General features: G+C 35.0%; 2 protein-coding genes and 1 pseudogene across 2 annotated transcripts; all 3 read right to left on the reverse strand.

Annotated features, from left to right (window-relative positions):
• Nucleotides 1–55: 55 nt before the first annotated feature.
• Nucleotides 56–2,022, reverse strand: LOC117108395. The gene is made up of 2 exons (XM_033250393.1): nucleotides 840–2,022; nucleotides 56–564 (listed from the first exon to the last, which is right to left on the reverse strand). Exons 1-2 carry the CDS (start codon nucleotides 2,020–2,022, stop codon nucleotides 56–58), a joined length of 1,692 nt encoding a protein of 563 aa, XP_033106284.1.
• A 4,230-nt stretch (nucleotides 2,023–6,252) lies between these two features.
• On the reverse strand, nucleotides 6,253–10,826 carry LOC117108397. Its single transcript, XM_033250394.1, has 4 exons — nucleotides 9,874–10,826; nucleotides 9,505–9,624; nucleotides 7,168–9,031; nucleotides 6,253–6,701 (listed from the first exon to the last, which is right to left on the reverse strand). Exons 3-4 carry the CDS (start codon nucleotides 8,447–8,449, stop codon nucleotides 6,619–6,621), a joined length of 1,365 nt encoding a protein of 454 aa, XP_033106285.1. The 5' UTR covers nucleotides 8,450–9,031; nucleotides 9,505–9,624; nucleotides 9,874–10,826; the 3' UTR covers nucleotides 6,253–6,618.
• A 2,199-nt stretch (nucleotides 10,827–13,025) lies between these two features.
• Nucleotides 13,026–17,495, reverse strand: LOC117108396 (annotated as a pseudogene).
• Nucleotides 17,496–24,865: the final 7,370 nt, after the last annotated feature.

Consider the following 24,865-nt stretch of genomic DNA (forward strand, 5'->3'; position numbering starts at 1 on the left):
GTGCAGCTTACCAGGGACTCTTCTCTGCTGAAGAAATGCTTTCATTGTTGGATACCTAATTAGGAATGACTCCTCCAGTGCTCCATCTATTATATGCTGTTGACTTCTTTCTGGAAATGACTTTTGGTGTCTTGACTTCGTAATCATTGTCCTTTTCGCTTATTTGCTCATCAATCTCCTCATCATCATCTACTTCATCATCATCTTCATCTAGAGATGGCACTACCTCATCTGGTGCCACATCAATATCCTCCAGTGATTTGCCTTTAAACTCATGCATTTTACCAGAGTCTGCTATGTGTAAGAGCTTACTCATCTTGGTTAGCAAAACTGTTTCCACGAGTAGTCTGTAGTACTCCCTATGAGTCCTTACATCATGACCCATGTGGTTGGCCAATTGTTCAAGTTCATGATTTTTCAGTCCTAGTATTTGAGATAGCGTGGCTAATTGTTTCCTCAGCTTAGTACATCTTAGGTTTTCTGGATGCTTCAGGTTTGGGCATTGCTGGGCCAATTCAGTCATCACTTTTGATGCCCTAAGTGGCGTTGTGGCATCTTCTGATGCTCTTGAAAATATATATTTCTTCTTAAGGCCAACTCAGACAGCGTCGGCCGACGCAGCCCGACGCGATTTGTTTTCGCGTCGGGTCTGTGTGAGTTGAACGCAGACGCGATGGTGTGCGTCGGGGGCAGTCGCGTAGTAGAATATTAAACATGTTTAATATTTCTCACGACGGCTTAAGACTGTCCCCGACGATAAATCGGGTCGGGCTGCGTCGGCCGACGCTGTCTGAGTTGGCCTTTAGATAGCTGGTTATGCTTTGCTAGCATGTCCATACTATCCCTCATTTCATTGTTCAGAAGGACAGGCACTCCTCTGCCCCGCTTTCCACGAACTTGTATAACCGTCATTCTGTCTAGTGAAACTCGTTCCGTTGTGCTCAGTGATTCATATATTGTGTCATGGATGCTTTTTTCCTGGTTTGCTTTCTCTAAGTAGTCCTCTACAGTTATCATTTCTACTTCTGTGGGTTGCCTCCTGTTGAAGATTATTACTTGGCAAAGGGTTACCTTTGCAAGTTCAACCAAATTTCCCTGAAGTTTCACATCCTTTTCTCTTTGTTTCAGAAATCGATTGAATGCCATACAGTCTTCTGTTAATGGCAGGATAGCTGGTGTCTTCCATTTTTTCGTCTGTCGTTGCTTTAATGCTGCTGCGGTGATTTTTGTTCTCCATTCTGTGTCTCGTAATTGGATGAAGGCATCTACCTCTTGTTTCTTCTTATGATCCTGCTCCTTAATCAATTGATTGCGAACTATTACTGCAAGATCAGCAATACAGTATCCAATTTTTAAAGCTAAGGAGTAGGTTTGATGTTCTCCGCGCCCTTCATCATAACCCGATACATTTCTGGCTGCTTGAACAACTGTGTCGAAATGTTGAGGTTTTACCATATCACGGGCAACTACAATTTTGTTACAAATTGATCTTGCTTGTACTTTTGCAAGTGTCCTCATTTTTTCTCTAACAAGATCTCCTTTTCTAGAAGAATTACACTCTATTGTATCTTCACCAACTTTTAGTATGTCCTTATCTCCTCTAACAACAAGTGTTAATTGACCACATCGCATGGTATTTACAATAGCTCTTATTTTTTCAGATTTGTGGTTTATCGGTAAAAGCATTCGAGCTCTTTTAACATGCTTTACCTGTTTAGAAGTTGACTGTTTTTTGGGGCAGTTCTTAGCATGTAGATAGAGCGTTGCTGTGTTAAAGTAGCCAAGGCAATCTACACATGGAACATAGTTATTCACATCCTTTTCAGATCCCAGTTTAGGCCTTTTTCTCACAATTAAATCATTTGCCTTTCCTTCATGCACTCTAAGATTGTGATTAAAGTTTCCTTTATTTTTTATGTCTGCCCACAAAGCCTTGCCTCTTATCGGATCTAGTTTTGACACTGCTATTGCTTCCGCTACTAACACCTCATCTCTATGTTTTCGTTGACAATGACTTCGCATTTCTCTTATTACAAAATAGACAGTATCCATATTTGTCCCATTTACGCTTACCACTAGGCTTTGTAGATGAATTATTCACCCAAATTTCATGTGGTGTCATTGAAACTGCCTTCTCCTCATCACTGTCATCAAGAGAATTGGAATCTAAACATTCAGATGTTAAAGGCTCTGAATGGACATCTTCTGAATCTGTTAATATAGATGTAAAAACACTGTTATTATTATATATTTGTTAAAAAAATTCAAACAGCAGCTTGTGGGACTCAATCCTAAATATTTCTCTAAAGGGATCGAAGTACCGCATTTAAGGGGTTCATTTTAGGACTTACCTGTAGTAGCACATGTGTTGGAAATAACCAGGGTGAAATTGGTAGATAGATTGGTGGTTTCTCAAACTTTTATGACCCAATTGGTGTTCTACATGGCTATGGTAATAAGAATTGTAATCAACAACAAATACAATGGAAGAAATTACCTTCATCCTCACTAGATTGTGCAGACTCATACACATAATCTTCATCATTACTGTCTTCATCATTAATTTTTGGAGACTCATCTCCTTTATAGCCACTTTCAATCTGTAATGAATATAAATTTCACAAATCTGTTTTCTTAAGTGATATTTCATTTACCAGTTTTTCTTGCTATTCTCAGAGGCTGAATTGGTTTTTGTTTTAACTGAACAGAAAATAAATATTTCTTTCAAAGATGCTATTATGATTTTCTAAAGTAATTATCTTTGTTTTTATAGCAATTAATTATAAAGAAATTTATATTAGAAGTCCCAAAAAATGACATCTAGAGTATGGAGATTTTAAATGTTCATTGAAAAATTATACATATGCAAGTGATTTGTAAAATGTTTATATTTGATTTATATCTCACTTTTACTAGTATCTCCTCCAAAACAACTGACGGGAATGTGCTCAATTTTTGTATAATGGGGTTTCTCTGTGTGACGGGGAGGATAGTCTATATTTTCAAGCTGAATATTCAATGAAAAATACACAAATCCATCGAAAATAAACCCATCGACGGCAATTTTTCTTGGCCGATTTTACAACAACCATGCAGTGCACATTGGTCCACTAGTATTAGTCCAGTCAAAAATCACCTTAACCATGGTATAAGCTCCTACCTCAACGAAACTCAAACCGCGGGTCTTTTTCTGGAACCTCGCTCATCGTCAGTGGTCTCTTTATCCGGTAAGTAATCCGGGCTGATGGTCAGCCTGACCCACCAATTAATTAATTAATTAATGATAAAACAATTGTCTACATTTATTCTAGATACAAAAGAAAAATTGTGAACATGATAGCCAAGAAGGTAAAAAAAAGAACTACCATGGGCTAGATATTAATTTATGATGAAAAAACAACCCACACTACTTTGCAAGCCAATGGGATCAGTGGGTCACGCTTATGAACATGAGGTAACAGTGTTCTCCCAATTTGAAATTCAATTCCGGTAAAATAACTGCTTGCCTTTAATTGCCTTCCTAATATGAATGTTTGCCAATCAATCATGCAATTGGATTATGGACTTCCTATCAACTCAAAGTAAAGAGTCAAATATAATCTCTTGTTCAGAATGGAAAACAGTAGATACGTCAACATACAACTGATAACATGTTGCTCTTTGTTATCAAAGTAAAATGACTGGGAATCATTATTGAATCAAACTTGGTCAAACAAGAAAATGCTTAATTAATGCTACGTAAATTGAAACAAGCAGATCTCAGCGTTATATTAGACAAGCCCTTCAATATTGGAATGGAGGGCTCGCCAAAATACGGGTGAGTCATCACGAGAAAGTGTAGAGGAGAGTGTGCTGCTCAGCACTTGGTGAAGCAATACAAGACCTAAGGCTCTTTAGATTGTAGTGTCACAGTGATCGCTTGAACCCATAATGCTGTAAGTTTGGAACAAATTAAAGCCAGTCTATTTTATACGACTTTCCCACTTGTTCCACCAAATTAATTCCACCCAGAGTAAAGCAAATTATGAAATGAGAAGAGATCAGAATATTTCAGACTTCTACTGTACTTTCAGATTTAAAAAAATATTCTTCTTGAGTCATAACCAAACAGATAAATAAAAAAAATGGAAAATACTCAAATCATTTGTTATCTCTTGCCATTTTCCTTTGAGTCACTGAGAATGTCCCAGGTTTTTCCTTGAGAGGAGCCATTTGTTTGGTGCTTTCATCATACTATTAATTTTTATTTGAATTTACAGTTCTTGATTTTGAAAGTTTTTATTGTTTACACATTTTATAATCCTAATGTATGATGTAATAATTCTTATATTAATGATTTTGTTAATGTTAATAGTATTTTTGTATATGTTATATGCCATATTTCTGAAAAACTTAATTAATTAATTGTAAATAAAATCATCAATTCAGCTTTTGGCTTCCATGGATGTTTAAAATGTTAATGTACTTTTTGAAAGAACAAATTAAAAAATTATATATACATAATGGAATATAGTCTTTGTGATAAACTGTATTCATACATATATATACATACATATGTAAACCACTTTTTGCCTATGAGGGTTAAATTTTCTGTTTGTATATGTATGTTTGTGTATTTGTCTCTGTAACAACATCAGGCAAACCCTGGACTTTGGGTAATTTGGTTTGGAAGTTTAATTATTAATTTGCTTCTACTAGATTCACATTTACATTTTTTATGTTTGTAGTTGAAAAAACATATGATTCAATAATGATGCATTTTATTTCAAATCTGTGTACAAGGGTGGGTGACACATTTGCTATGGAGCTTTGTTGCTAATGCAACACCTAGACTATATTTTTCCAAATAAATAAATGAAAATGAATGTTACTGAGAGTGTTACCTCAGGTTGTATATTTAAAGTTATTGAACTTACATGTAAAGTTTGAAGCACTAGCACAGGCTCGTCTTAGTTATTTTTTAAGAAAGCTCATGGGATCATTTTTTCTTATTTGATTGCGGACAAAATCCTTAATGTTCTGCCATGACCTCTCATGGAAAACCTCTGGCTCCTTTTTAAGAAGCTCCATAATAACAGCTTTACCTGGTAGAGACCGTGTGCGCAGTGATGATCCTAGGTGAGCTGCAACAGCCTGTTTTTCCTCTTTTGTCCAGACTTTCTTCACCTGAAATCTCTTTTTGGAACCATGTCCTCTTTGATTATTGCATATTATTCAATCAATCCATCAATATTAATTTATAGGGCGCCAATATCCACGGCAGAATGCAATGTTCAGTTGCACTATAACATTGGCATAATACACATACCATTTAAAACTTATAAAATTATAAGAAAAACTATTTACATAACTTTATTTGTGTCAAAAACTTAATGAGAGATAGAGAAAAGGTAAGCCTTCAAACTTTTCTTGAAAATGAAAACACTTGGAGATGAACGGATATCAGTGGGTAAGGAATTCCATAATGAAAACGATCGTTTTTCAAAAATGTTTATGTTTCCTATTACTTTGTTCTAGAAACTGCATACTAGAGGATCTACAACGCCATGTCATGTTGAAGATTTGAGTTGAATCTGATCTTAAGCGTGTGTAGATTTCTGAGAACATGGGTGATATGTTCATGTTTCTTAGTAAAGGAATAATCCTTGCAGTTGTGCATTGGACAAGCTGCAAATGATGAAGATGTTCATAACTACACAAACCTAATAGCTGATATTAAAAGGGTGTCTAGAAAACTCAGACTCAGATCTCTGATCTGAGTTTTCTAGTTCTAGAAAACTCAGATATCTGAGTTTTCTAGAACTAGAAACCTCAGATCTTTAAACTAGAAAACTCAGATCAGAGATCTGAGATCTGATGTCTGAGTTTTCTAGACACCCGATATTAAAAGGCATATAATTGTGTTTATTGTCACTATTACTATACACATATATTATTCACACTGATTGATCACTACTGGTACTTGAATTGATCTTTTATCATACCAATTAAATATTTAAAAAAAATTATAATAGTATATATTGGTGTAAAATATCTTAATGATTTTCTAAAATTGAACTGTAATCTATATGAATTTTTCTTATATTTTATAGTACATTATTTTGTCTTAATAAAACAATTTAACTAGTCATTACAATATAAACAGACATTATTTTATTTTTTAACTATTTACAAATTTTACTGTATGTTATTTTATATTCTTTTTATCTTATTGCTTTTATATTTTAAACTGTCAATTATTTGTATTTTACATTCATAAGTTTACAATTTATATTGTCTTATTTTTTGTGTCATATTAAAAAATGTATATATCATATCTATAAAGAAGAGTAACTATATACAGTAGTAGTTAATTTTCTGAAACAGGACCATATGGTAGATCAGTGTTTAGTATACATTTTTAGTTTAGTTATTGTGAATGTTTATTGCTTTCATTGAATACGTATCCTGTATAAATATGCTGTCACCACCTCTTGTATCGCTGCAATTTTTTTTTCTTTTACTTTTATTATTATGTTGTTGTTAATCGCCTCGAGGTTGTAAGTATTAGGCGCTGTATAAATATTGGTTATTATTATTGTTGTTATAAATAAAATGAATGAAGCTACACACATTGTACTAAACACCTCCAATTACATTGATCTTACCTTCTTCAACAATGCAATCATCTTCAGAATATGAATCTTCTGCATTGTTAAAATCTAAAATAGAAGAAAAAATTAAACAGTTTTGATGAAAATAGAGATAAATTAGCAAATATAACACACTATGAGGCTTGCCATTCAAAAACCAGCATACAGTCGCTACTTGTTAAACTGAGTAATTGACATAGAATGTGTCAGTGCTGTTTACTGAAGTACAAAATGCCATAATACTTTCATAACTTTGGCAATAGTTTATCAATTTAAGTAAATAAACCATAGTTTTAAATTTTATAATATGCAGAATAAGAGTATAATGAAAAGTCAATTTTCATTTTTTAGTCACTGATGCTGGTTTTGGGATGGCAAGCCTCATATTAACTCATTATGAAAGTATGACTGACAGACATATTGGATTTTGTAATGTACATACTTCTAAAATATGTTTTGCCGGAGTGTTCAGTATGTGAAAAAACACATTTGAGTTTACAATATTGTTTCTGTTGTAATAACTAAATCAACATACCTTCATTAGGATCAACTTCTATGTCTTCAAAACTTTTACCAGAAAGTCCCTTTATGTCACCATTTTCCATTTTCAAGAGTAATTTAGAAACTTTGGCTAGCTGCAATGTTGAATTAGGAAGCCTGTAGTATTGTCTATGTGTGCGAATATCATGGCCCAAGAAATTAGCGAGAATATCCAATTCATTTTCTTTTAGGTTCATGATTTGGGATACTGTAGCGATCTGTTTTCTTAGGCGCGTTGCTCGCAGATACTCAGGATGCTTTGCTCCACACTGAGTTGAAATTTCGCGAATAGCATCACAGGCTCTTAAGTGGCCTTCTCCTGACAGAGCAAAAACATATTTGTTGCTATCTGTAATACCAGCTGCCAGTCGCTTTGATGTTAAGAATTCCATAGCATATTTCATTTCTGACGTCAGTAGAACAGGAACAGTTCTCGACCGCTTTCCAATTATCTCAACTCTCCAAAGTACTCTACATAATGCCTTTTCCCATTCAGACAATGCTCCATCAAGTATGTTCTCTTCACCACTTGAACATTTCATTAGATCGGACAGTGTCATCTTTGAGACCTCACCTGGCCGTTTTCTGTTGAAAACTACAACTTGAGTGAGCAATGCTTCTGCAAACAATTTCCAAGCTCTTTTTACATTGTGACCTTTTGCTTTCTGCAGCCCATGTTGCCTGACTTGAATTTCCTCCTTCAGATGCCTAGAAAGTTTAACAACATCATCTGTTAGGGGGAGGAGTTTGGGGTTGTTTCTTCTGCTTTCATGAAGACTGCGAAGAGCATGGTGACTCACTTTGTCGGCCCAGTGCAAGGAGTATAAGGATAAGAATGACGTGCACTTCTTCTCCAAAAACTCATCACCTGACATCAGAGCCTCGCCTCTTAGAATTTCAGTACAGTCTTTGATACTATGCCCTATCTTCAAGGCAAGGCTTGGAGTATTATACAAGTTGGTGTCTTCATTAAATCCAGCTGCACGCTTAGTTGCACGTGTCACATCAATAAATTTTGATGGGCAAATTAGGCCAGCTAGCATAGCATTCTTTTCATTGGTCAATAATCTATATTCAAGAACCATTCTACCAATCTCCCTTGTCCTTTGTCTAATGTAGCTCTCTTGGTCCCTAGAATGTCCATGCTTCATGGTAAGTTTTTCAACAAATGTTTTTATTAAACTGTCGGTTTTTACAAGACGCGAAACATGGTCACTAGTCATCTTCATGAGAATATCATTTGTTCTTTGAGACACACCTGGAATACTCGGTAGCATCAACCGACTTGGCTTACAATGCTGATTTCTTCTCTTCCTTTTTAATGTATCTTTGCCTGTATTTTTTTCCTCCCTCTGACTACATTTATGCTTCCATAGATCATTTTTGCTAAAAAACCCATAGCAATCCTTACATGGAAGGAATTCATTTGGGTTGACTTAGTGTGATGGCCTGTAAATCACAAGTAATACACCATTTCCCTCCTTAAGTACCTTAGAGTTGTGTAAGAAGTTACCATAGTTCCTTAGATAAGTCATTTGTCTTGCCTTTTCTTTTTTACATTTAGTCGCATTCCATTTCTGAACTCTTGTTTCATCATAGTGTTGAGATTTGAGATGGCGTGGTAGTTTCATTTGTGGTAAATTACAATAGAGACAATATTGCGGTTTATCCCACACACGTTTTTCTTTATTCGATGTTGTTAATATCGTTATAGATTGGCTGGAAAATTGTTCCCTCCCTTCTGATGTTGAAACGTTTGTGTTGGGCACATCAGCTAAATCGATACCACATTGAGAAACAGCATAATCAGAGTCGCTGTCATCTTCGCTTGAAAAAGAATCTGAATCTCCTAACACTTCCTGTGTACAGAAGGAAAAAGTGTTTTGTTTACTTTTTTTCATATCAAGATTCAGTATATGTTATACTTGTTTTTTAATTTGTTCTGTTAGAAAATTAAACATATGCCTACAGCACTACATTTGTCTGTACACTCTGTGTATTGTATGTAGCAAGGACTTTAATAGCAGATATAAGTACCTGACTCTATTTGATTTAAGTTGTACAGTATGAACTTATCAGCGCTAACGCTTTGCCTTCTCAATGAGGTGCAGATTGTGGGTCAATGTCAGTTTTCTAGAAAGGGAATGGACACTCTGTTGGGGATGCTTGGTATCCTTATTGTGGAAGATGTTATTTTTGTTTTAAGACAGATACTGTCTTAAAACTGAATGAATGTACTGTCTGAATTTCATTGTATTAAACTCACTGATTTTATATTGTTTGTAAATTACACTATCAAAATATATCAAAAAGCAGTTCAAAGATTGTTTACCATGTTCACTTGTTTTGTGCAAACATTGTCCGACTCAGGAACATGATCAGAGCTTTTGAAGTCATTACTTGAACATTCCACGGTATCTAATTCTAGATGCCTAGGATCCTCTAACACATCCTGTTTACAGGAGGAAGAAAGGTGGGATGTTTTATTAATTTTGTTAAATTCTACATACATATGTGTCTGTTATAAAAGTAAAACATATACCGACAGTTTTACAGCATTTGGCTGGATGTTATTCTCAAAAGGCATTACATTCAGCCTGAGATTCAGCTCAAATATATATTAATATAAAATTTGTTTGAATTGATTTTATTATAGTTTTATTATCAAAATTTCTCAAAAAGCAGTTTAAAGATTGTTTACCATGTTCACTTGTTTTGCACCAAAATCTGGCTCAGAAACATGATCAGAATATCTGTCATTTTCGCTTGAACATTCAATATCTGATTCTAGAGGCCCAGGATCTCCTATCATTTCCTGTGTGCAGAAGGAAAAAAGATAGAGGTGTTTAATTTTGTTTTCTTTTTTCATATCATGGTATGTTGGTTATATTTTCAAAAAATCCTAAATACATGTGCCTTACAGAAAATTAAAACATATGCGCACAGTAGTACATTTTTCTGTATTACTCTTTGTATTGAATATAGGACTTTCAACAGCTATAAGTACTTGACTCATGTTTATGATGGTGCAGTCAGTTTGAATTTATCAGTTCTAATGATTTGCCTTCTCAATGAAGTGCAGATTGTGGGCCAATAGTAGTGCTAGAAAGGGAACAGGATGCTCCGTTGGGGATATTTGGGGTACCTTTGCTGTGGTAGATGACATTTAATATCAATATTAATAGGAAATCATATTGGACCACTCTGTGTCTGTTTGATGCATTCAAAATACATACAAATCAATCTGTCTGCACGAATGGATTTCTCTTCCTTGCTCTGTGGTAATGTAAGAGAATACTAGTTAACTGTTTGGTTGATCAGTAGTGTTAAACCAATTAACATTAATAAAAGCAGAAAATGTAGACAAATTTAGTCTAAAATCTGGTTGATTTATATGTGTTATTATTTACCCTCAGCCGTACTATTGTGTATTAGAGTGTATCTGGCGGTTATTTGAATCTGTTCAACCATGAAGCCTCTGTGGTCTAATGGTTATGACGTTTGCCTTGTAAATCATAATCATGATTTTTATATAATTTAACAGTGTTAACGGCTATTCTTGATTTATATGTCTTTTACCCTCAGCCGTACTATTGTATAATAGAGTATCTGGCGGTTATTTGAATCTGTTCAACCATGAAGCCTCTGTGGTCTAATGGTTATGACGTTCGCCTTGCTTTGGCTGTCATACTATGAACCACGAATGTCTGAAACATGAATCAATATTGTCTACTTTTCACGTGTCAGATATTTTAACACTAACAAAAGTATTTCAGACATTCCTGGTTCATAGTGTTACTGTAGTAATATTGAATGTTTATGACACAACTGCACATGCTGGTCGAAGTATGTGCCAAGTATGAAGGCATTTGCACTAATTTATTGCCCAAAATGGGTACAAATGCTATGGGCACGGGGCTGAAAATGAAAAAAAAAAAACCCCGAAATATTTACCCCGAAATATTTATCATGATTCCCCAATTTCAATGATTTTCCACATGTGGTTAACACAAATATGAGCAGATGGCAAAAAAACTGAGGTAGAAAGAGAAAAACTGTTCAAATCTCCAAAAAGTGTTGCAAAACCAACAAGGCAATATACATGTATGTCTTTCTGAAAATACATTATGGACAGGACATAATGGTAGGAAATTGCAGTTTGCATGTCTTTTTGCAAAAAATCGAAAAAGTCAGTAAGCTTATAAACAGATGGCACACATCACTTTTTTTTCACTTTCAGTTCCTTTGTTATAACAACTTGGTTATACAATAATTAGAGTTGATTGTAAGTACTACATATGTAAGGTAGGCCTAGTATATAATCAATGTTTTGGCTGTCATACTATGAACCAGGAATGTCTGAAACACTCTTAAAAGTATCAAATATTTGAAACATAAACTTAAAAGTATCAAAATATCTGAAAAGAGAAATTAAAAGTATCAAAATATCAGAAACGTGGACAGTATCGCTATGACTATCGAAAAATTGAGTATAAACAGACAACACCACATCAACGCCTGTTAATATTCATTATACAATAATTAGACTTGACTGTAAGTAATAGGCCTAGTATTAATAAATGTTTTGGCTGTCATGCTATGAAACCAGGAATGTCTGAAACACTTTTATTAGTCTCAAAATATCTAAAACGTAAACCATTAATTTATATAAACACTTTACCCCTACTGATCATGATTCCCCAATTTCAATGATTTTCCACATGTGGTTAACACAAATATGAGCAGATGGCAAAAAAACTGAGGTAGAAAGAAAAAAACTGTTCAAACCTCCAAAAAGTGTTGCAAAACCAACTAAGGCAACATACATGTATGTCTCTTACAAAATACATTATGGACAGGACGTAATGGTAGGAAATTGCAGTTTGCATGTTTTTTTGCAAAATATCGAAAAATTCAGTAGGCTTATAAACAGATGGCACCACAACAATTTGTTTTCACTTTCAGTTCCTTTGTTATAACAACTTAATCTGCCAAGTCCTAGCGACTTGGTTATACAATAATTAGAGTTGATTGTAAGTACTACATATGTAAAATTGGTCTAGTATGCAATTACTGTTTTGGCTGTCATACTATGAACCAGGAATGTCTGAAACACTCTTAAAAGTATCAAATATTTGAAACGGGAAATTAAGAGTATCAAAATATCTGAAACGTGGACTTAACAGTATCGCTATGACTAGCGAAAAATTCAGTATAAACAGACAACACCACACCAATGCCTGTTAATATTCATTATACAATAATTAGACTCGACTGTAAGTAATAGGCCTAGTATTAATAAATGTTGCTGTCATACTATGAACCAGGGATGTCTGAAACACTTTTATTAGTCTCAAAATATCTAAAACGTGAAATAATAAGTCTACTGTTAATGTTTTTAACATTTTAACACCAAAAATAATATTTCAGACATGTGCATATTTCCTGTAAACTTTTGATTGTACCAAAACCACTGATTTATATAAACACTGTACATATATTTCCACTCATGGAATATCAGCAGAATTCTTCCTTTGCTCCTTAACTGAAGCATTCCCATAGATTTGTACTTTGTACTGCATATGGAAAAAATAACTTGGCACTTGGGACCCTGACTATCAGTACAAAATTTTAAAATTTTTGTTATAACAACTTAAACTGCTAAGTCCTAGCGACTTAGTTATACATAGAGTAGACTTAAGTACTACATATGTAAAATAGGTCTAGTATGCAATTAATATTTTGGCTGTCATACTATGAACCAGGAATGTCTGAAACACTCTTAAAAGTATAAAATATTTGAAACGTGAACTTAAAAGTATCAAAATATTTGAAACGTGAAACAGTTAGTCTACTGTTCACGTTTCAGACAATTTAACGCTAACAAAAGTATTTCAGACATCAGTAATATTGAATGTTCATGGCACAACTGCACATGCTGGTCTAAGTATGTGGCAAGTATGAAGGGTTTTGCACTAATTCAGTGCCCAAATTGGGTACAAATGCTATGGGCATGCGGCTGAATACAAAAAAAAAAAAAACCCGAAATATTTACCCCTACTGATCATGATTCCCCAATTTCAATGATTTTCCACATACACTATGAAGTTAGTGTTAACACAAATATGAGCAGATGGCAGAAAAAACTGAGAGAAAAAAACTGTTCAAAGCTTCAAAAAGTGTTGCAAAACCAACTTAAGGCATTACATGTATGTCTCTCACAAAATACATTAAGGACAGGACGTAATGATAGGAAATTGAAGTTTGCATGTCGTTTTGCAAAAAATCGAAAAATTCGGTAGGCTTATAAACAGATGGCACCACATCAATTTGTTTTCACTTTCAGTTCTTGCCTGGAAAGTTTCTCTTTAGTCTTGTTGTTCATGTTGTGTATTTTGTATTTTATGTCCTTCCACAATATTCCCTCCAGCAGACCGTTGCTTCTCTTCAAAAGTAGCAGGCACAGCCTCTTCCCTGGAACCTTCTTGGACTTCAAAAGAATCTGCACTTCCTTTTGGGCAAGCAGGAATTTCTCTTGATCCCCATTCCATCGTCTATACCGTTTGCCATTCCTGACTGATTGAGCTGGACAATTTTGATTTGACTGACTTTTTTTCTTCTCAGTATTAGACACTGACAAACTTGTATCTGCATGGTTGGTATCATAATCATCTCCACCTTCATCATAATCATCTCCATAATCATCTCCACCTTCATCGTCCTCATAATAATCTTCCGGAAGTGATTCATCTACTTCAAGGGTCACATCCTGAAGCGATTTCCCCTTAAATTCTGCGGTCTTTCCATTATGTGCTAGGTTCAGGAGCTTACTCATTTTTGCCAGGAGGACAGTTTCATTTGGCAGACGATAATATTCGCGGTGTGTTGTCACATCATGCCCCATGTGATTTGCGAGTTGTTCAAGCTCATTCTTTTACAGGTCAAGTAACTGCGAAAGGGTAGCAAGATGTTTTCTCAGTTTGGTACATCTAATATTCTCAGGATATTTCAGTTTTGGTGATGCAACTGAAGCCATTTCAGCCACAATTCGATAGGCTCTCATCGGTGTAGAGGCTCCTTCAGCAACTCGAGAAAAGACAAATTCTTTTTCTTTGTTGAAATTCGCCAACATATCTAAACTTTCTTTTAATTCTGGGGTAAGTAAAATTGGCACCCCTCTGCCTCGTTTTCCACGCACCATTACAAGTGACAGTCTATTTAACGCCACTTTCTCTGGTGGTGTTAGAGATGACAAGATCTCATCATGCTCTTCCCTTTTGTTTGTCACTCTCTCCATGTAATGCTTTACTGTTAAGAGCTCTACCTCCTTGGGTCTCCTACGATTATACATGATTACCCGTGTGAGTGCTACTTTTGCTAGCTCTTTATATGTTTCTGTTGTCATTCCCCTTTGTCTAATCAAATCTTTGACACTCACTTCACTTTTTTTGAGGAAGGCATTTACCTTCATGCAGTCCTCTGTCAGTGGAAGGAGTTTTGGCGATTTTCAGGCTATCTCCTGACGTTGCCGATGTGCAGCTGCTGTGACATGCACTTTCCACTCTGTCTTCATCAGATGCAAAAATTCGTCCACTTCCACAATCTTTACACGACTTTGTTCCTTGATGTGATCATTCTTAATCACTGAAGCCAGCTCTATATATGCAAAACCGACTCTCAGTGCAGTAGAGTAGGCATGGTAGGATTGATGTTCGTCATCGTAGCCTGATAAGATCAGTGCACATTCGACAGCAACATCAAATGATGATGGCTTTACTAGATCTCTTGCTTGCTGAATGTTAGATTCAATTCCTCTAGCAATATCAAGCACTTTATACCTGATGTCCTCATCTTCTCTCTGGTCTTGTCACATTTTCGGCTAGAATTAGTCTTGCTCAAAACATTTCTTCCAACTTTCAAAATGTCACAGTCGTTTTTGACAATAAGAGACACCTTGTCCTGGTTCATGCCCTGAAGCACTTTTTTCAGATTAAGGGAAATGTTAAATTTTGTTGGTATTAGCATTCTACCTTCTCTTACATGACTGCATTTTGAATAATTGCTCTTACGGTTGAAGGGGCATGTGCGTTTGTGTATCCACAAGGACTTCCGATGAAAATACCCATAACAGTCGCTACATGGAATGTAGTCATCGACTGTATGATTAGATGTTTTGCTGTCAGTCGGCCTCTTGCGAACAATTAAATCGTGAGCTTCGTCTCGATGTACCGAAATGTTATGTTCATGGTTTCCCAAGTTCCGAATATGTAGCCACATTTGACGAATTTTCTTACCTTCCTCTTTTGGAATGGCCATGGCCTCAGCAATAAGGGTCTCATTGGAATGCTGTCTTTTACAGTGGCGTGAAAGTTTTCGTTGCTGTGTATTACAGTACAGACAATAACTGTACTTGGTACATTTATTTCATTTTACATCCACAACATATTTTTTGTGAATACTAGTAGTAGAGGTGTCAATGTTCATGAGCCAATCATGGTTCCTGGTGATGTCTTCATCATCACCTTCTTTGCTGGTGCTGCACTCAGAGGCTGATGGTCCGTAATCACTGTCAGAATCAGCATTATCTCTTGAGACATCTTGAGGAAAGCCGGCATCATGGGAGCTGTTGCATCTGGGATCATCACCCTCTTCTTCACTGCTGCTGTGGTTACTAGCTGATGGTCGGTAATCACTATCAGAATCGGCATTATCGCTTGAGACATCTTGGAGAAAGCAGGCATCATCAGAGTTGTTGCATCTGGGGTTGTCATTATAGGGTAAATCCTTATCATTTGGAAGCTCGGTGAAGGTAGTGATACACTGATGGGGTAAATCCTTCATGCCTTTGCTCTGTTAGTGAAAAAAGTGCAGTAAGAAAAGTGTTCTTTAGCATTACAGAAAGAAAGTGCCAAAATGCAAACAAAAGATACATACAAGCAACTCTTCAATGATTGCACTGATACACACACAAGTGGCGCAGTGCAAAACTAAAGTGGCGCAGTGAGTCAAATGATGCAGTGCAAAATTCAAGTGGCAGAGCGTGAAAGTCAGGTGGCGGCATGAACATTTGTGCTGCCACTTCTGTTTGTGTTGCCACTTGACTTTTGCACTGCACTGCTTGATTTTTGTACTGCGTCACTTGACTTTTGCATTTTTGGCAATATATCATCGAAGCAAGATAAACAACAAAATAAAAGAATTTTTTTTTTTTAAATCAACAACACATAACTTAAATTATACATAGGCCTAGTAATCTAACCAAGAAAAGTGTGGACATTTTTGAAAATTCTGAATAATTTATTATTATTATTATTATTATTATTATTATTATTATTATTATTATGTATCTAAAACCTACTTTAAGGCGAAAGTAGGAGGGTGTTAAAAACAGTTCCTCAAGGGGAAAATACTGATTTACTCTATAAATAACTAAATACTCTCCTGACAAGATCGTATACGATTCATAATAATTTGTTTGCAAGTAAGTAATGTCTTTAACAGGCTCATTCTGATCAACAGAAAATTGTGGTTTGTTAGCATAAGAACAAAAATATGCATAAATTTTTTATTTTTCTATTGATCTGTTCTTTATCCGGGGGTGAAATCTTCAGCCATAGACTGTTCTCCCAGAGTGCCCAGTATTCAGTACATGTAAAATACAGTTAAAATACAGATAAATGTTACAAAAGCTAAAAATTTAAAAAAGTACCAAGAATTAAAAAAATACAATAAAAAACCTACTCTTTACAATTTCAAGCACTGGCACCCCTAAAAGAAAATTTTCTTCTACCATATTAAGTTCTAGCCTTTGGTAAAAGTAAATTACCAGTAGAACTGGATCTGGTAGAATAATTATGGCACACTTTCTAATAAAGTAAAACAATTAAGGTATCATAAATCATAAACAATTCCTAATTTTTTTGTCAGTTAAATTGTAATCTATTAAATTATAAGATTTCAACAATGTATGAAAATATTCATTTTCTGAAATAATAATAATCTAAAATAATATATTCTTTATTTTGTTGTTTATTTTTACTTCAATGCCAATTTGACATTCCACGAGATATCACCTATATATGTGTAATTTGGTCATCTACATGAATTTTTATCTGGTGGCTCCTAGGCCACCAAATAAGGTTTGGAGTATTTGGCTGCAGCACTATATGGGTTTAAATTTTAAAAAGCTGTTCCCAAAAGATGTAGCACGCACATCTTTCAGTTTCCAATGGGTAATTAATAACCAAGCATTCTTACCTGACCTATTGAGATGTTAGGATTAGATGTTGTTTCTGTTGTTTCAATTACTTCATTATGTTCATTAATGGATCCAACTGGTCAAAAAGAAATACAACAAGCTCTTAGCTCATGTACTGGAAATAGATCATTGAACAGGCAAGGGACAATATTTGTTTCATGTTTTAGGAGATAATAAAATCTATGCAAATACTCATCAGCGCTTGTTCAGCATCTGGATGATGGCCCCTGCCATCCCCTACTTGTCTCGAAAGTTGTACTGGGTTCTTTATAGTGCACATGAGCATTATGTACACTGGGCCTGCGGTTTATAGTCCTTGTGCAAGAAGACTTGCTCCACTTCCAGAGCCATAGGCGAACGTGCCATTCCAACCAACACCGATATTATGAATTAACTGCTTGGCCATTTGACTCGCCATCCATAAAATGAATGAACGGATTAACTAAGGCAACTTCAAGGCACGCAGTGAAATTGATGGAAATATTAGTCATAGTTGTGCATTAAGCAAGCATATATATTCAAACCAATAGTTGTTAAGCGGATGACCAGTCTGATTTTATGGTAAGTTTACAATTTTGCTTGGTCTTACACATGGTCCATCTTATCCAAGGTGCTAAATTTAATTATCTAGTCACCAACTTGTTGTGGATGTGAAACAATATAAATGTACCAAGTACAGTTATTGTCTGTACTGTAGTACACGGCAACAAAAACTTTCACGCCACTGTAAAAGACATCATCAATGAGACACTTATTGCTGAGGCCATCCGAACCCCCAGGAACGCCCGGCTACGGGCCTGCACCCCTACTACTAGTATTGACTAACTTTATTATCAAAAAATGAATAGGATGGGCTATTTACAGCACTGGTTACTATAGGCTGTTATCAGAAGGTTGTTGTACACTATGTAAGCCTATGCCATTAAAAAACTATCATAAATTATTATTGTTGGCCTGATTATTTTAGTATTGATTTATTATATGGTACTGTATGTTGATATGTAGGCCTAATAATAGTACCTTAGTACTGTAGTAGTAGTTACTGGCCTAATTGGCAACATCAACCTTGTATTGAGCCAGCCTACCATTAAGACAGCAGAGAGGAAGTTATAAAATTACAGGTCTAACACCTAGTTTTAAAGCCTCGTTTATTTAATGAGGACAGAAAGCAAGACTCAATTTTTCCCAAATTAAAAGAACATTATAAAATGTACCACTAAACGATGATAATCTCACACATTAGGCCACGCGAACAGAACACAGCATGCCCAACTCCGTAGTAAAATAAGCCTTGAATAGTAGGAAGCAGAGGTAGGTAGGTCTACCTATACTGTACTGTTGGCCTAGGCTAAGTGATACTGTGTTGTAGACTCAAGCCTAGACTCTAGGCATAGGAATATGACCACTACACACTTGCCTAGTAGTTGATGATATTGATAATAATTTTGATAATAATAATGTATTAGTTACTCATTTTGTAAACTTATATTCAATCTAGGTTCTCTTCAAGGTCATTATCTTCACATCTACAGGAGCATCCATCCAAATAAATATATATTGCTTATGTGTACAGCAGTAAAAAAATAAGCGTCCTGGTTCATGTTCTGAAGCACTTTTTTGATTTTTAAAATTTAAATCCTGAATATGTACATCTATTTACACCTTTATTATAGGCCTAGGTTTTCTCAATTCAAATCATGGACATTAATAAATGCTCACCAATATTTCAACTTTGAAACAAGGATGTAGGCATAGATTTTACCATTTCAAATCGTAGACATCAATATCCATAACATCTTTAAAAGTGTTTAATTTTACACCAGTCTTCGCACTCATTCAAGATGCCATTTTAAGATCAGCTGTTTGTAGCTCCACTCAAACAGCATCTCAAATTCAAAGATAGAAGACGATATTCACGATAACAAAAACTTTTACAATCACGATTCTGATACATCAATTACATCTCTAAAATTTTATCTTACATGAACGATAGGAGTATGTAGTTTAATAGCATCTTGCACCAGTCTTTTTGTACTCATTGAAGATACCATTTTTAAAATCAACTATTTATAGCTTCACTCAAACAGCATTTCAAATTCAAAGTCAGAAGACGATATTCATTATAACAAGATGATATTCATGATATTCACTATAACAAGACAATTTATGACTTTTTGCCTACAATGAGCTCTATTTACTCATGTACAAGAAAAGAAATCAAAACAACGTATCAAATTACCATACTAAATAGAACTGGGTCAAATATTTAATCATGCCCCCTTTGGTTGAATTGAGACATTCCTTTAGCCAAGGTCACTTTCCTGGAAATCTGTTACTGCGAAATATGTGTTACACATAGACACCTGTACTCTCCCAATTTCATACTCGGGAATTGTAAATCTCTCAGATTTGGATTATATTGTAAAATCTGAGCTTACGGGCAGGAAACAGGAAATTGTGGGGACAGCATTTTAGAAGATAATAAGTCATCCTATAATTATTAAAAATCATATTTCTGACCAAAATAGGTGAGATTATGAGTTATAGAATTTCACACAGCTTTTCATGAATGAGAAGATTACACATATCTGATGAATACCAAGCACTTTGAAAAGGATGGTAATATTTTTATTCTATGTCTTGAACCAATCTTTGCACTCATTCAAGATGCCACTTTAAGATCAGCTATTTATAGCCCCACTCATATAGCACCTCAAATTCAAAGATAGAAGATGGTAACAAGATGTTCACTTTGGTGTAGGGGTTGAGTGTTAGTATCTCAGACCAGTCTTCACGCTCATTCAAGATGTCATTTTAAGACCAGCTGTTTTGCAAGTCACATATAGGTAGCGACCGAAAATCTAAAATGTTTCCAAGGATTTTGAATACATTTTACATTACAGTTTACAAGCAAAGAATGAAAGAATCAGAGTTCAATTGCATGATATAACCAAGGTTGGTAAATTTTAAGTTACGGTATATATACTATAATATATACTTCTGGAGAGGTATCTAGTATAAGAATTATTTCATGTTTTGTGTCTTTTTATATGAACTTTTGTTTCATCGCTTTAACCAGTTTAGCCCCCATCAGAGATTTTTTTTCAATTATAATTTAATGCATAATTTACTGGCTTTTAAATTTTAGAAAAAAATGTACAGTACTCTATCATGGATCTAAGCAGTTTCTAAATCTAATAATGAACACCAAGCTTAAAAACCAACTAAATAATACATTTTACAAGTTTTAATTTCATTCCTGTTATTTGAGGTTTTCTTCTCTTCAAGTATGGCCATCTTGCTTACCCATGGAGTTGTAAATATGCAGTTACTACAGGCTATTGAATTTGACATCTGAAGATGAAGTAGTTAAAATTGCTGCCTTGCAATCCCTTTCTTTGTTCCATCATCTGCAAATTTCTGAAACAGAATATTCACAATTTAATGCATTTATAAACTTACTGATAAAGTTTAATGTCCATAAATTTTAAACCAGGGTTCCCAAACTTACAAGGTCCAATTTTCATAGCAATTATTGCTAAACATATATTTTTTTTTTTTTTCGATTTGTGTGAGCTCTGCCTATGGTATCAAGCAAATTATGAGTTTTGCAGTACTGTATATAGCAATTGATAAACACCTTTTTTTCCATTTGCGTGAGCTCTGCCTATGTATTAAGCAAAGGATGATAAATTCTTAATTCTGATTGGTCAGTCATTAAATGCCATTTAACTAAAACTTATTCAACATCCCAGACCAATGGAATTTAGCCCAGAATACTTGCCTTTAAAGCAATTAACTGTTTTTTGTTTATCGTTTCACATCAATCCCCAGTCGATTCAAACTCCGACCTTTCTCTCCATACTCTACAACATTTAAGCGTCTTTTAATTAAAGTCAACTGCTCTTTTAACAGTTTGTACTCATTCCATTTTGTGAAAAGGGAGTCATTTTGCACTTTCCTTAGAATATCTCCTCTTAAAATTGCATTTGTTGAATAACTTTTGCTACTGCAAACTGAATTTGTGGTATTAGTCTGACCATTACACTGAATTACAGGTTCTGTGCAAGCTAATGAATTTGATGATGATGGTACATGCAGTGTAGCTGATGTATTTGACGATGATGGTGATGATGATGGAGGTGGTGTAAATAATGAAGGGGTGTGGTTTTTGGAATGGCTGCGATCTTCATTAGCTGGGCGATTAATTTGACTGTCACTCGCTTGGGTATCATGCGAATCGTTCAGGCTAGCTAATTTCGCTTTTGTTATTTGTGCTCTTCTTCTCTTCAAGTATGCTCGTCTTGCTTCTTTACTGTGCTTACCCATGGTGTTTTAAATGGGCAGTTACTACAGGCTATTCATTTTGACATCCAAAGAAGTAGTTAAAATTGCTGCCTTGCAATCCTCTCTTATTTCTATCATCTGCAAATTTCTGAAACAGAACATTCACAATTTTATTGATTTGCATGTACTGTATGGAAAAATTAATTATAGAACATGATGGTTCTATCCTACTCGTACTAACCTGTCATTTTTATTTCATATAAAAAAAAATATGTCTATTAGCATGAGCTTTGCTCTCATAAAAAAAAAACCCATTAAAATGCCCTGGATTGCCTTAAAAACTGTTCTACAAGGATACAGTATGTGCATGCACCAATTTTGTGTTATTGTGATGTGAGCAGTTGTTATGGATGATTTCATACATGATCATACCAAATTGTTCAGATTTACAAGTGCAGAAAATGTGCATAAACTGTTTACTGTATGTACGTGCACAGCTCTGCAGAGATATGGGTAAAAAGGTTTAGCAATGTACAATTGGCCATTTTCAGACCTTGAGCACTTCAACCCTTGTAGAATTGTCCTGGGTGCATAGTTTTATAAATTCTTCCGTACCAACTGAACCTGTACAAAACAGTTAGGGCTTTCAATGGAAATATATACTTTTATGTTCATTTTCACTTGACTTCCTATCTGTTAGGGTCATCCACGGTTCAAAAAAGTGAAAATAGACATTTTCAGGTTATAAGATTCAGTAATATAAATTTCTCCGATTAGAAAGTATAATACATACTCCAAGTATTGAAATACACGCCATCGTGTTGAGATTCAATATTTCAACATTAATTATGTCATCATCAGGAATGAAATTTCTCCACTGCTTTTAAATCCCATTTCATCTCTTATTTTCTATATCACACACATTTCAGTCAAAATATAAAATACTTTTGTAATGATGTCTGGATGCAAAATCATGCACACCAGGCAAGATTGAATAGGTATAGGTATGAGAACAGAACGACTCTGATCTAAATTCCCTGTGTCTATTAAAATGTTTTGTATATATAATAATTTTACAAATGGTAATAAAGTACAATGTGTAAGTTAAACAACTTCCAATTACAGAACCTCATAACACACATCATACACCTAACACGCAATTATAGGACCTTACAAACACACAGCATACATCTAACCTGCAATTATAGGACCTTACAAACACACAGCATACATCTAACCTGCAATTATAGGACCTTACAAACACACAGCATACATCTAACCTGCATTATAGGACCTTACAAACACACAGCATACATCTAACCTGCAATTATAGGACCTTACAAACACTCAGCATACATCTAACCTGCAATTATAGGACCTTACAAACACACAGCATACATCTAACCTGCAATTATAGGACTTTACATTTACAAACACACAGCATACATCTAACCTGCAATTATAGTACATCAAAATCACACAGCATACATCTAACCTCTAATTTCAGGACATCACAAACACACAACATACATCTGACCTGCAACTATGGTACCTCACAAAAACACACGTATAGGCCTAGGCCAATGTTCTGCCAACTTTTTAGACTGACGACCCATTTACGAAATTCAGGAGGGTATTTTAAGATAATTTTTTTTCAGGCTAAATTGTGTCTAATTAAAATTGTAATTAATTATTAATAAAACATTCTGTCATACAGTCATTCACTGTGTGATTATGTTTGTACAATGTATGATTAAGTATTCAAACATAGAGATAACAATTGGAATGGCTTCATTGGCTCATTTGATCCCATATATTAATCCATCCACAATTTACACACTATGGCTTGTCTCCATTCACTACAAACCCATTCTGGGTATTTCTTGTGATTTCTGGACATGATTTCGATTTTAATGGCTTAGCAATTAGAAAAGTTAACAAAATACAGAATAAAGTTATCTGAACATGCTTCAGGGGGAATCCCCACAACTCACACGAGCCACGCAAACTAAATCGCCGCTGAACTAGATTGATTTGTGGCGTGCATGTTGGAAGTTAGACTTGTACTCACAGCACAACGAATGCACTCGACGGTGTGTACCCAACAGATTACTTTTTTAATGCGGATCAACAGAAAATCAGCAGACAGTGTCACGCTGTCTATCAATCACCAGGGTTGGAGTTGGGTTGGTCGTGTGACGGTTGTACAACAGTTGCACGATGCTGTTAGTGACCGGCAGCAGCTTAACATGCAAAGCTAGGTGGCTTTGATGTCAAAACCTCGAAGTGGAAAACTCGGTATGAAGATATGCGTGCTCAAAAAAGATTTATTGTAATGTTTAGTCATGGTCTTAAGTTGTGAGGTGACTTCTAGACGAGACTTATTGCAAAAAAAACCCGTATTTCATCGTATATTTAATGCCGATATGCTCGCTATCTAAAATTTGTGATTTTTGCCAAGGTCTTGCGACCCGCCAACATTTTTCGGTGACCGATTTGTGGGTCGCGACCTACAGTTTGCGGAATGTTGGCCTAGGCCCTTACACAACCTGCAAATTACTCTAGGCTACCTTAAGTTACAGGGCCTCTACAGTTCTCAAATAAACTCCATTAATACTAATAGGAATAATCTTTTATTTAAGCTTGGCCAAAGCCTACTTTTTAATTTTAGAGGCATTTTCATGGTTTCAGAATGCATAGTTTTGCGTGTGATTGAGCCAAAGCCTAGCCGGTATAGGCCTAGTCTGACTAGGCCTAGATAGTAAAAAATTTAAATGGGTAAGTCTCCTACATGAAGATGATGTGCACAATTTGAGACGTTTGCACAATTTGAAAAATGTGCAAGGAATTCTTTGCACATTTTGGAATTTAGGTAGTTATATTTAAGTGATGGTATTAAATCCTTAATAAATTAATGCAATTTATATTTTTATTTTTTTACATTGTAGCTGTTGATTTAGACACGATTATAAATGAAACTCATGCAACGCAATGCTGCCACACTTTGTATTTTTATTCCAGTGACCTGTGACCTCAGTCTCGTACAATAACTTTTGTACAGTGAATATGAATATCATAACATCCCCCCCATCTTTCAAGTGAAGTAATGATGTTCTGTTTGTCAAATAAATTAGTTTTATGTCATACT

The sequence above is a fragment of the Anneissia japonica genome, unplaced genomic scaffold (assembly GCF_011630105.1).
Source record: "Anneissia japonica isolate Jap-2015-1 unplaced genomic scaffold, ASM1163010v1 scaffold287914_len43846_cov164, whole genome shotgun sequence".
Classification (NCBI taxonomy): Eukaryota; Metazoa; Echinodermata; class Crinoidea; order Comatulida; family Comatulidae; genus Anneissia; species Anneissia japonica.

What these genes read in the sequence shown, in the direction of transcription:
- LOC117108397 (XM_033250394.1), bottom strand. Translation starts at nt 8,449, where the DNA reads ATGCTACCGAGTATTCCAGGTGTGTCTCAAAGAACAAATGATATTCTC. An exon ending in AGAAGTTGATCCTAATGAAG is followed by an intron (nt 6,702 to 7,167) that starts GTATGTTGATTT and finishes CTTCTATTTTAG; the next exon opens with ATTTTAACAATGCAGAAGAT.
- LOC117108395 (XM_033250393.1), bottom strand. Translation starts at nt 2,022, where the DNA reads ATGCGAAGTCATTGTCAACGAAAACATAGAGATGAGGTGTTAGTAGCG. An exon ending in GAACAATGAAATGAGGGATA is followed by an intron (nt 565 to 839) that starts GTATGGACATGC and finishes TATTTTCAAGAG; the next exon opens with CATCAGAAGATGCCACAACG.